At 56.6% G+C, this 13,219-nt stretch overlaps 1 protein-coding gene across 4 annotated transcripts in view; it reads right to left on the bottom strand.

Annotated features, from left to right (window-relative positions):
- Positions 1-276: 276 nt before the first annotated feature.
- The window catches only part of SDK2 (sidekick cell adhesion molecule 2), a 263,407-nt gene continuing 250,464 nt past the window's right edge, over positions 277-13,219 (bottom strand). For all 4 annotated transcript variants that reach the window (XM_007185607.3, XM_057536211.1, XM_057536210.1 and 1 more), the window contains 2 exons: positions 11,766-11,892; positions 277-1,859 (listed from right to left, as the gene is read on the bottom strand). In XM_007185607.3, the coding sequence (XP_007185669.2) occupies positions 1,506-1,859; positions 11,766-11,892 (481 nt within the window). In that variant the 3' untranslated portion in view covers positions 277-1,505. The remainder of the gene's footprint in view (positions 1,860-11,765; positions 11,893-13,219) is intronic.

Below are 13,219 nucleotides of genomic sequence, written 5' to 3'. Positions count from 1 at the left end.
AGGCCACCAGAAGTAGCTTTTTAAAGCTCTGTCTCCCAACAGCTATAATCGTCCCTTGGTCCCATCTGACCTGCTCCTCCCGGCCAGCCTGGCTGTGCATCTTGGAAGCTTGTGCTCAGTTTGGATGGGGCCCCTCCTCGCTCTGAGCTCTGGCAGGTTGAGCCGAGTCTGGAAGACATTAATGGGGGTTGGGATGGTCTTTGACTTTGTAAATCGGGTGCTGGGAGATCCAGCCTCGGGACCAGAGACTTGGCCCGCCCCTCTGGGCTCCTGGGCTCCTGGGCCCCTGGACTTAGGAGGCGGGGGTCTTAGACACAGAGGGCTATGGGTTGAGAACGAGGGACACAGATCTGAAAGTGAGTGTCCTGCTGACTAGGAGGACCCAAAGGGATTTCTCTTGGAGAGGATCTCTGGACCCTTTTCCTTGCGTGTGTGTGTGTGTGTGTGTGTGTGTGTGTGTGTGTGTGTGTGAGTGTGTGTGTGAGAAGGTGTCTATCCAGGGAGAGGGGCGTGTCTGCCACGGTGATGCCACACCCCTGTTTAGCCCCTCAGCCCCACAGAAGCTGAATTTCCTTGTCTCTGTAACTCCCTTTTCCCTCTCCCTTTAAGAAGGGGGTCAGGTGGTACCTGAATTGGAAGAAAGGGGAAAGTCCAAGCTTCCTCCTTCCGGTCCTGACTTCCTGCCTTATGCCCAGTTTTCCCAGTGATGCCGGGCCAGTGCCCCCATCTCTGCTCCCTCAGTTCATCTCTCCTAGTCTGTGCTCAGGAAAGTGAATTCAAGGAAAGGGATGGCTGGGTTCAGTGGCGGGGGGACCTCTCCCCAGCCCCTAGGGGCCCTCTTCCTTGGGTTCACAACAGGAACGTCTGTTAGGAGCAAGGAGCTAGCTAGACAAATTCTCATCCTTCAGCTGGTTTCGTTTTTCTAAATAAACCAAATGCTTGGTGGGGACATTGAACAAGGGAGGGGGTAGTGGAGGGTGAGGGGCAGGGCTGTACAGGGTGGGGTGGGAGTGTGGGTGCAGGGGGGAGGGGAGCTTTGCCCCCAGGGATGTCCATCCCGACGCAGCACCGGCCAGCAGCGGGCCCAGGGCTCCAGCACATGCCGGAAGGGAGCAGCCGGCTGGACGTCCAGAAGGTTCTTCACCCCCACCAGCCACGCCCGCCTTACAGCCCTCCGGTCTTTGCCTTCCCTCTCTCCCTCTCTCTCCAGGGGCCCAACCCACTCGTGTCCACCGCAGCCAGCCCCCCTACTCTGCTCAGCACCCCCGAAGGAGCAGCAAACCCCACAATCTCGAAGCCACACACGTCCTCTCGTGGTTTTTCTCCATCCTTCTCAACACCGGCTTTGCTGGCCCTGGAATCTCTGGAAAAATAAACTCAGGAGGTGAAAAGTTGACTTGGTTTCTTGGTGTTTCTGTTTTCTGGCAGGCGGTGCGAGGAGGGGTGGAAGGGGAGTTTGGTGCTGTGTTTTCTTTCTCTTTCCTCTTCCGACAACGAGGATGACATCAAACAAATGATGAAAATCCTGCTATAGGAGCCCGGGAGCCAGGGGCGAGGCTGCTGGGGGGACGGTAGAGGGTGCTCTGCTGACTCGGGGGGTTCGGGGGGTTTTGGGGCGTTGGGGTCCGACTGGCCTTGGGCCGAAAGAGGCTGCCCTGCTGGGCGCTGCTGCCGTTGGACAGGGCAGTGTGGTCTGGCTCCCCCGGGTCGCTCTCCGTGTAGCTGTAGGCCTGGGCCCGCGAGATCCCCTTCTGCTGCCGCCTCCAGGAGTTGTAATAGGTGGGGTCACTGATGTAGTGGTTGACAAAAGAGTGGGCCTTCTGGGGGCTCGGGTCGACCTCGTACTCGCTGTCGCTTCCCTGGGAGGGCAGAGAATCGGGGTGTCAGTGGCCGCCGGGGGACAGGTCAGCAAGACCAGGGCTGACAGGCACAGAACACTGTGATCTGAACCTCCGCTCAGCTACTTCCGAGCCCGGGGCTGTGGGCCTCTCAGCCCCCTCTCTGCCAAGGGGGTATAACGCCCACCTTCTTAGGCGCCTTCAGAGCTCGTGATGTGTATGAAGCCTCTACCCCAGGGCTGGCACAGAGCCTGAGGACCCTCCATGGGAACCGGAAGACCTGAGTTCTAACCTCTTACGAAAAATCGAAGTGAAATTCACATAACGTAAGGTTTACCACCGTCAAGCATACGATTCACTGGCATTCGGTACATTCGCGGCATTGTGCGACCGTCACGTCTTTTCATTCCAAAACATCTTCATCAACACCCCAGGGGAAAACCTGGTACCCACGAAGCAGTCGCTCCTCACTCCTTCCTCCCCAACCTCCCCCCGACCCCTACCCCTGGCAACCACCGGTCCACTTCCTGTCTCCATGGATTGATCCATTCTGGATACTGCATAAAAACGGAATCACACCACATGTGGCTTCTGTGTCTGGCTTCTTTCATTTAGTGTAATGTTTTCGAGGTTGAATGCATCATGTCTTTTCACTTTCTGTATTTCTGATGCTTTGATATCTGGGGCCTTTGCTGACCCTGGGGCGATTGCCCCTCCCAGGACGAGCCAGTTCCTGGAGAGAGTAAGCAGCCTTTCACACCCAGAGTCCACGCCTACACCACCTCCTCTAATGGGCTCTTACACACTGACTCGGACCCATTATTCCCTGTCCCTAATCACCCCAGGGGCAGGTAGCAGACAACTAGGGGCAGTCCCTAGCCCCCAGGGCCCCCTGCATTTATTCAGACTAGGCTAAGCCTGCTTGCCCTGCCTCGCCGTTCCTGTGGGAACCACAATAAAGGCTCCTGCCCGCGTCTTCCTGTTTTCCTCCTGTCCCTTCTGACTCCTGACCGACCCTGGTGTGTCCCTGTGTGGTCCCCCCTGGCCTGGTGGGTCCCCTTTTCTTGGGAACTGTGAATAACAAACTATCTTTTCATGGGCGGCCATCTCCTGATCTGCTGGCCTCATCATACCCGAATAATAACAAACCTACATTTTAAAACAGAGGTTCACTCATGATATACTGAGTTCTAATCCTAATCCAGCCTCTGACTTACTGTGTGACTGGGGACAAAGCTGGGACCATATTAGAAGACCTTTAGGGGGGCTTCCCTGGTGGCGCAGTGGTTAAGAATCCGCCTGCCAATGCAGGGGACAAAGGTTCGAGCCCTGGCCCGGGAAGATCCCACATGCCGTGGAGCAACTAAGCCCGTGAACCACAACTACTGAGCCTGTGCTCTAGAGCCTGCGAGCCACAACTACTGAGCCCGCGTGCCACAACTACTGAGCCCTCGCGCCTAGAGCCCGTGCTCCGCAACAAGAGAAGCCACCGCAATGAGAAGCCCGCGCACCACAATGAAGAGTAGCCCCCACTCGCCGCAACCAGAGAAAGCCCGCGTGCAGCAACAAAGACCCAACGCAGCCAAAAAATAAAAATTAAAAAATTAAAAAAAAAATTAATTAAAAAAAAAAAAAGAAAGAAGACCTTTAGGGGCTCCTGGCGCTGAACAAAGTGTCGATGCTCACCCGCGTGTGATCCAAAATAAAAGCAACACTCAGTTATAAAAGAAGCAAGAGAAAAAGACCAACAAAAGTTCTGAATTTTCACACGATGACCACCCTGAGGCTTTCGGGGAGAAACAGAAAACAATTAAATTGTCCTTAACACGGTGATACCTTGGTGTCCTTGGCAGGTGCTCTATCTGCCTTTTGGGAAAATCAGCACAGGACTCAGTCTGGGTTGTAAAGTAAAGTAGCGTTCGGCTCCGAACTGTGGAGCTAAAAATACCGTGCACCCCTTCCCCCATCCCAAGCTCCCAGCGATGTTTTGGGAACTAATAAGACAACAGATGGGAAGGCCCTGAGAACTCTCTGGAAGACATGCACTGATTTTAGTGAAGAGTACACTCTCAATGAATATGGTTCAGAAGACCACGCTCGGGTTGCCTCATCTCTGCCCAGAGAATACATGCTTGGAGGCAGTAAGTTAATTTTATCAAGTAAAATATACGTTGGAAAAACCCCGCAGCCCAGTGAGCCCAATACAAACGAGTCTGGGATGATCATCTGTGTTTTGCTTCACAGGTAAAGGAAACGGGGAGTTGACCTTGCCCAAAAGGTCTGAGCTGTGGGAAAGGTAATGTGCACTTGTTTTCAGGAACTCAAAGTTCTTTATGGCATCTAAACCTTCAAGAGAAATAGGTGCAATGCGAAGAACTAAAATGATACTAACTCTGGGGTTTCCCTGGTGGCGTAGTGGTTGAGAATCTGCCTGCCAATGCAGGGGACACGGGTTCGAGCCCTGGTCTGGGAAGATCCCACATGCCACAGAGCAGCTGGGCCCGTGAGCCACGATTACTGAGCCTGCGCGTCTGGAGCCTGTGCTCCCCGACAGTGAGAGGCCTGCGCACCGCGATGAAGAGTGTCCCTCGCTTGCCACAACTAGAGAAAGCCCTCGCACAGAAACGAAGACCCAAGGCAGCCATAAATAAAATAAATAAATAAATAAATTAATTAAAAAAAAATGATACTAACTCTGGAGCAGCCTCTTTGCCAGACAGCAGGAAACGCTGACTTGCATTCTCGTATTTAAATTTCACACCTCTGCGCTGTAGCTACTACACTACTTGAGTGCTGATGAGAGGGTGCGGGTTTTGCCCAAGGAAATGACGAGTTGGACTTGAACGCAGATCTGCCTGATTTTCCAAAGCCCACGCATGCTCTGAACTCCCATACTCCTGCCTGGAGGTCACGAGACAGGAAGGAGAGCCCCTCTACCCTCCCGTGGGGAGTAATCGCTCCCTGGTTGATCTGCTAATTTATGTTCCCTGGCCCCTCCCCTCCTCCTCCCCGCCCTTCCACAGTCCCCACCGCCCCCAGCAGACACCCCCGGGCCGCGATCGTCTTGGCAGGCAGAGCCGGTTGCCCAAGACAATGGAAAGTCCCTCACCGTTCTTCCCCATGACGCAGAGCGGCACAATACAAGCCCTTTCTTTGCCTACGGCCCAGCTGCCGGCCCAGGAGGGAACAAAGGGGCTGCGCAGGCTGGAGGACTCCATAGGCCAGGAGCCCAGGGGAGGGGCCGAGGGGTGGGCACCTGACGCCTGGGGCTGTGGGGAGGCTGGCCCAGGGGCAGGAAAAGTCTGAGCGAGCTGTGGAGGAGGAGGCTGGGGTCCCTCCGGTCCAGGAGCAGTGAGGGTCTGAGAGTATGGGGGGGGGCGAGAGGGGCGCCCCACAGTTTTCCCTACAGGTTAGGTCTCTCTGGGAGGGCACCTACCAACTGGCCCGAATCATTGCTAGAGGTTCTAGAACTTCGGCCAGCCCCAGGCCCCAGTCTTGAGGAGAAATCCCCAAATCACCGTGGGCCCGGAGTGAATGAGTCTCCGGGGTGAGAGGGGACGGGGGCACAGTGAAGTCCTGACTCTGCCCCTTCCCAGGTAGGTACGCTTGGACCCATCACTTAGCCTCTCTCAGCCTCAGTATCCTTGTCTGTAAAATGGGTAGATCCCGCAGTTCACAGGATGAAGTGAGCTAATGTATGAGAGAATAGTGTAAAGGTATTATTAGGGAGAAAGTGAGGGGTGGGGTCTGGGAGAGATGGAGCCTCGAAGCCCCCAGAGGAGGGATCAGAAGGGGGCCACGGGATGGGGGAGGCTGACTCAGTGCTCAGCCGGGAAAGGAAAAGAATGTATGGTTCCTGCTTCTCCACAAAACCCCGACCCCCAAGGATGACTAGTAGGTGGGGAATGGGCCTCCTTGGCCCTCCTGGGGGCCCAGACCAAAGCCCATTCATCCAAATCATCTCCTACCCTCTGTTGAGCACCTACTGTGCGCCAGACACCCCGTGGGGCAGCAACCCCGATGGGGATGGGAAAGCCAGAGGAGGAGGAGCTGGGAGGCCGCGCTGCGGGAGGGGCGTGGGCTACTGTCTGGCCTGCCCCTCCCCCAGCTCTCCAGTGCCAAAGGATGGGGTCTCCGCACGTGCTCCTCTCCGCCTCCACCTCCCAGAACATCTGTTTCTTTTCTGGATGGGGGTGGGGTGAGAAGAGAAGAAAGAAAGCGAGAGGGGACCGGGGGCTCCCATTCCGGCTTTCAACTCTCGCCCGGCCCTCGGTAATTGAATGCAGCTTCCCAGTAACCGGCCCAGCACAAAGAGGGCCTTTCACGGGCAGTCCCTCCAGGCTGCCAGGCAATCAGGTGACTGCTTCAGCTCCCCGGCCTCTTAACAGCAACTCAAAGCCACTCCATCAGCAATCACCAAGGTCTGGGGAGCGGGCGGGGGGAGCGCAGACGCCGGGCCTGGCGATGGGAGTGAGCAGGGTGGGGACCAGTGGGAGGGAGGACCCCGGAGAAAAATGGAGACAAAAGAGAGGGAGCAATGGAAAACCTTTAGCTTTTCTGCTCCTTTCTAGAAGGAGGGACGGTTGTATCAGACTCAGCAGGCGACAGGGCGGGTGCTGTCCCGGGCTTGGGGACCGGTGTCGAGAGCCCAGGGCGGGGCGGGGTGCCCTTATCTTGTTGAATCTCAAGAATTCTGGCAGGAACGTGTTGCCCCAGATGGCAGGTCACCCTGTGCGGCTCCTCGGGAGACTGGGAGCTGGAGCCCCTCCCCCGCCTGTGGTCCAGGGGCTCCCTGCGCGGAGTCTAGCCTGAAGCCTGGATGGGAGTCTGTCACCTGCTCTCACGCTTGAACCAGCCGAGGCCCCTCCTGCAGGGGCTGCAGCCTCCCCCCGGGGGTTAGAGGTGGGGTGGGGGTGGGAGATGCCTCCTTGAGGCACATTTTTCTCCGGGGCTCTGGGCTCCTTACCCCTGCCGGGTGTCACGCAGGGCCCAACCTGTGTGTGGCCACTAACACCACCAGGCCTCCCAGAGGGCTCGTGGGTTAAGTGGAGCCATTCTCGAACAATCCTTAGAGCCATTCCTGGCTCCTAGGAAGGCCTTCGAAAATGTTCACCCCTCTGATTGGGTGCTCAATAAACAGTGTATAAAATCTAATATGGCCTATATATTTCCTTTTTCTCATAGGTTCAATTTCATTACAATGAGCTTAAAGGGGCTGCCCAGACATCACAAAGAACTGAGTACCGATTAGAAGAGACTTGCCATTGGCTTGGAATTCCTTTCCCATGGAGATTTACTTGTGTGCTAACTATGTGATTTTTCTACCCAATCTGGGCTCTGACTTTGAAATGAAGTAGGACAGTGGCCATACTTCCTTTTTAGAAGTTCCATCAAACAGCCTCAGCCTTTGCGGGTCCCCCTGCCTGGAACCCCCTTCTCCTGTACCCCTTGAGATGCAGCCCCCAGCCCACCCCATGCCCCCTGAAAGGAGCCAGCCCCTCCCTCCTCTGCCTCCACCCACAGCCCTGTTATGGTCTTTCCCACGTTGTATCATGTGTGTTTGTTTATAAGAAACCTCGACTTGGACTTCCCTGGTGGCGCAGTGGTTAAGAATCCACCTGCCAATGCAGGGGACACGGGTTCAAGCCCTGGTCCGGGAAGATCCCACATGCCGCCGAGCAACTAAGCCCGTGCGCCACAACTACTGAGCCTGTGCTCTAGAGCCCACAAGCCACAATGACTGAAGCCTGCAAGCCACAACTACTGAAGCTCACGCACCTAGAGCCCGTGCTCCGCAATAAGAGAAGCCACCGCAATGAGAAGCCCCCGCACCGCAACAAGAGTAGCCACAGCTTGCCGCAACTAGAGAAAGCCCGAACGCAGCCAAAAATAAATAAATAAAATAAATTTATATATATAAAAAAAAGAAACCTTGACTTTGTGTTTATTACCACATCACAGGAAAATGGCTGGGCAAATTTCCCCCAATATTGGAGAGTGACTTTTGGGTGGTCTGACTTAGAATACCAGCCAGGCGGCATAGGCAAAATTTACTCTCGGGGACCTGGGCGGGTGGGGACTTCACAAAGGCAGCTGGCCTGAGGGGCTGGCTGTGTGGCCGCAGCCCTCAGGGATGTACCCTTGCAGAAGCTGACACGGGCAGGGCTAACAGTGCACCCACCGTGAGCCCCGAACTGAAAGTCCTGACGGTGGATGCTGTACATTCCAGACACCGAGGTGCGGTCCAGCTGCTTCTCAGGGGGGCGAGCGAGCAGCACCTGGGGCATCAGAGGGAGGACAGCTGCTCTGTCCCCAGTCTGTCCCCTCCAGCCCACAGGGAGCCCCTGGGAGGCAGGGCCGCGTCGCCATCACCTCCTGGTCCTCAGAGTGAGTGTTGAGAAGTCATGGTCTGCTTGCCCCCTGCACCCGCTGGAGCGGCCCTCACAGCCCTGGGCAAATGCTGACACCCAGGCCTCCTGAGCTGCTTCGGCGGGAACTTCAGTCTGACCCACAGAGGCACAGAGGAGTGGCCCTGGCTGAACAAGGCATGACCCCACCTGTAGCTGCAGAATCACCGAGCATGCTTCTTGGGGTCCTGCCGGTGACACTTAGGGACTCAGGGAGGCGGCTCTTTACCAACAGGTAATGGAAGCAATTCAACTTTTTGTTTTGTTTTTTGGGTCACACCACACGGCTTGTGGGATCTTAGTTCCCTGATCAGGGATCGAACCAGGGCCCCAGCAGGGAAAGGGCTGAGTCCTAACCACTGGACCGCCAGGGAATTCTCACCATTTAACAATGCACAACGTACCAGTGCCCTGGGGCTGGGGGCACACGGGTGACTGACGGCTGAACCTCTCAGGGTCCTCCTGGGCCCTTTTCATGTCAGAGGACGCTAACACTCCGACAGTAGCCTCCTGGATCCTATACAACCTGCCGTGACCCTAAAGCCAGCGGCCTGGTTTTCCAGAACAATCCTAGAACAAACAGACCCAGGTGACCCTGGTTGCCTTTTCTAGGGCCCCTGCGATGAACCTGGTACTGCACAGGCCTGACTCCATGTCACCTAACGCACTCCTGTAACCGCCCCTTGGGCAGACGGTCCTTCTGTGCTGTGTGGGTGAGGGCTTGAAGGATCTCCCCCGCCCCCATCCCAGGGTCAGTAAAGGGTGGGCTGGGATTCAAGTCCAGGGTCACACACCAACCACAACTAAGCGCTGCTGATTTTCAAATGACTGTCCCCCTTCAGAGCAGCCTCAGAAGCGGCTGGACAATCACGCCAGTGATCCATTGTCCAAAGCCGCTAGGGTGTCTTTCCTGGGGAAAATTCTAGTGCCTGTAGCACGTCCCTCTGAGTGTCTGTCTTTATCTTTTAAAGACAGGCCGGAGTTTATTTATTTTTTAGAAAATCCAGTTGCTTATCCTCAAGACTGTTTCATCAGCTAGTTCTGAAGGTCTTTCCAGAAAGGTCTGCCATGAGGGCAACATCACCGGCTTCAGGACAGGGGTAGGACCGAGGGGCTGATCTGGGTTCTGACATCCTAAGGCCTGGGTGTAGCATCTGGCTCTACAATCTGGAAGCCTGGGTTTGCACTTTTGGACCTGAGCCGACTCACTTAAGCTCTCCCAGCCTCAGTTTCCCCATCTGTACAAAAAAGATGACACCAAGGTCTGCCTTGGAGTGTCGGTGTGAAGATGCACCGTGGCGAGGCACTTGGGATGCTGAGTGTGGCCCTGTGGGCGGGGTGGGGGGTGGTTGCCTACCGTCATCAGCGTTACTTTGAAGGGCCTCTTTGAATGTCTGAGATCTGATGCCGGTTATTCCATGAATCTCTGTTTCTGTATCCCGCTAACCATATACGGTTCTGAGTCTGTTCAACCTGACTACCTTCCCCAGTGACCCTCTCACGCTTTCAACAGATCCGCACAGGGAGCCCACAGGCCAGTGCCGTGCAGGACTCTGGGGACACAGCAGTGATCAGAACAGTCGCGAGTCCCTGCTCTTATGCAACTTAGCTTTCAGAGTACATAAACCCAACTCAACACAACCCAGCCCCAAATCAAATCCAGAACCATCCCAAACGCTGCAGGTGGAACTCCAGGCCTGGGCTATGGTCCTCGGTTTGGGCATTCTGGAACCAGGAAGCCTCCTTCCTCTAGGGTATGTGCTCCCGGAAGGGGTGGTTGGTTCCAGGTTGCTATGGAAACAGTGTTCAAGTGAAGGGCTTGTTCTGAACAAATGAGACCAGTAGCTAAATGGAGGATTCTGGGTACTCTGCCGCCCTGGGGTAACTTCTGAAGCAGGGTGCTCTTGGGATGGGAATTCTTCTCCCAGCAACCTCTTCGAGGCTGGGGGGCCCTGGCATGGCCTCAGGGACCAGCTCTGTATCCCATGTGAGGGTCCTCCAGACTCCTGCAGGGATGGCCACAGAAAGCTCCGGAGACATCGGGCAGTATCGTCTGCACTCAGGTGGCTTACTCTCTGAAAGGTCGGGGCTCAGCTGATGAGGGTGGGTAATAATGCCCTCTGCAGAAGGTCAAGGGGGGCTGAGCAGAGCAACCCTTCCACCAGGTACCACGCTGCTCTCTCCACAGACAGGAGTGGGGCTCACGTAGCCCTTTGTTACCACCCCACGGGCACGGGGGATCCCTTTCAACATTTTTGAATTTTACCTTGGGTACCACAAGCCAAATGCTCATCACCATCTTTGGGGAGAAAGAAAGAAAAACCATGCTTTAGGAAGCATGGCCTTGTAAGTCCCCAGTACGGATGTGGATGCAAAGAGCTAAATACTCATAACAAGATGCCACAACCTGAATCATGTGAGTCCCCGTGTAACCCAGGCTAAGCTGGGGTCTCTGTCCCTGCCAGCTCTGAGCTGGGGTGTCAGCTCCAGCCTCCCTGGCTCTGCCAAGCCCAACAGTAACCCTGGCTGAACAAAACAGCAGCGAGCAAGAGGCCCCCGGTTCACGCGGCCGCGACTGGATCCCAGGCTTGCTGGCGCCTCCTGCCCGGCCAGCAGCCCCGCTCCCTGCTGGCACCTCTTCCTTCTCATCCTCTCCCAGGACCGGGCAGAAAGGTCCAGGGCGTGGGACACCGTAGCCTTTTGCTGCCCCTTCCTCGGCAACCACCAGGCTTGGCCAAGGCCGAGAGGCCTGGGGTAAGAGGCTGTAACATCACTGCGTTGGAATGCACTCAATCCCCTCTCCCTAAAGTCTGGGGCAGGGTCCCCGCGTGGCCACCTAATGGCAGCCTCTCTAAAGCTCTGGATCTCAGAAGGCACCATCCCCTTTTCAGTATTAAGAGCTGGCATTGATGCAATGTAATCTCAGCAACTCCTCCCCACAACGCCATGAGCCCATTCTACAGATAGAGAAACTGAGGGTCCAAGACGTTACTTAGCACACCCATGACGCCCGTGGCTCCTAGGCAGCAGAGCCAGGATCCAGCTCAGGTCTGAGCCTCCAAAGCTCAACGCTTTAACGGTCTACACCGCTTCCCATCCTTGGGGGTCCAGGGCGCCCAGCCCCCCATTTCTGGAGCTCATTCTGACCCCGACTAGCTAAGTTCAGTGGTTCGCCGGGCTCTGGCAAAGCAGGGCTGCTGTGTCAACCTCGCTCTCCTCGTCTTCATGCTCCTTTGCAGCCCGGAGCTACTGAGGGACGGAGAACGTGGGGTGACCCTTGCAAATCCAGAGGGCCATGCTCTTGGGGGCTCCAGGGACCCCACTAGCCCAGGGTGCAGACTCTGAGCAGAGCTTGGGAGGTGGCAGTTGGCCTACATACGCCTTCCGGCTAGTTTCCTGGGGCCCCGTGGTTTTTCCGGCCCGTAAAGGAAAGGAGGGAAGGAAGCGACAGGCAGGTTCACACTCTGGGGTGGGCTGCGTCACCCCCCTCTCCGGGGCCCCTGGCCCTCCTGCCCCTCACCTGCGAGTCCGAGATTTCCGAGGGTTTCTCCGTCAGGCTGCTGCTCTCGGCCGGGATGACGTCGTTGTACTTGGTGACGTCCTCGTCGGAGTACTGGAGGCTGCCCGGGCTGGGCCGGGGGGGAGACCTAGAGAGTGGGGGCCGGGGGGGCAGAGCTGAGACCCGGCCTCGCTCCCAGCGGCCTCCTCCAGCCCGGGAGGCACAGGGGAGCCTGGAGGCCCTCACACCCCTCCGTCTGTGTTCCTCCTTCCCGTGTCTGCTCGTCTGGCAGGCCTGGGCCTTGCAGAGGAGGGCCTTGGGCTGGAGGCCCTGCCTGGGGCTGGGGAAGGCTCCAGGTCTGGAAGGCCTAGGACAAGCCTCCCAAACCAGCTCAGGGAAACGGGGTGGGGGGCGGGGGGGCTCGGGGAAGGAGAACCTTGACTCTAAAGCCCCAGGCACTGGGAGCGCTTGGCAGTGAATGTTACAAAGCAATTCTGGGCGCCACTGAGACCTCCTGGATGGGAATCTCAGGTGAGGTCTGGACACCTGCCCTGCAGACAAACTCCCCATGTGACTCTTAAACTCACAAAGTGAGCTTCAGAGAGTTAACACAGAGGATTAGGGAAAAAAGGAGATTCACGGCCTCCCTCCCTCCACATCTGCTCAGAGACCAGCAGATAGGCTAAGTCACACCCTACCTTGAAAAATCAGCCCTAGAGAAAGTTGTGCTGTTTCCCAGGGGCTTGGCTCTGAGTCATCTGAACAAACAGCCAGGACAGGGCGCCTCGGGCACTCTGCCCGTCGTGGGGTGCATGAGAGGGTGGGGGACAGGATGGGGGCAGGGGAGGCCGGCTGGCAGGCTCCCAGGGGCCCTGGGCAGGTGGCTGGGGTCCCCCATGACTCTGTCCTATTTGTGTCTTCTCAGGATTGGGTGCAAGGGGGCCCTGCCCAGGGCCTGATGCCCCCATGATCTGCCTACCCTGCTCCAGGAAGCGAGGCCCTGAACCCCAGCTATCCCGCTTGGGCTGGAGGTGGTTTGCTGCCAAAATGCCACTCCAAGAACAATCTGGTGGCCTGGGACTGTGTCACAAGCAACCCCCCCTGCTACCTCCAACCTCTTGTACTATATCTGCATGGATTTTATTCCAATCAACAAAGCTGCATCTTTAAACTATTTGAGAATAAGATGGCAGAACGAGGAGCAACTTCACACAGACAAGACAGGCAAAAGAGGACATGGGCAGGAGGGAGAAAAAGGGGTGCCAGGCTAATGCAGTCTTGGCGACATGCAGGGTGAGTGGGCGCTGATGTGTCACTGTGATTGGGTCAGGCCCCCGGAGCCCGGGGCTGGTTTGGGGGGCACGGACTTCTGTGTATACACAGCGGAGTAGGGGCCGCAGTGTGTGGACACCGGGGGCGTGAGAGGCAGGCGAGGCCAGGCTGTGGGTGAAACGTCCTCTTGTTCCACGTGGCAG

This window comes from Balaenoptera acutorostrata, chromosome 20 (assembly GCF_949987535.1).
Source record: "Balaenoptera acutorostrata chromosome 20, mBalAcu1.1, whole genome shotgun sequence".
Taxonomy (NCBI): Eukaryota; Metazoa; Chordata; class Mammalia; order Artiodactyla; family Balaenopteridae; genus Balaenoptera; species Balaenoptera acutorostrata.
This window is presented reverse-complemented; position numbering and strand designations above follow the sequence as displayed.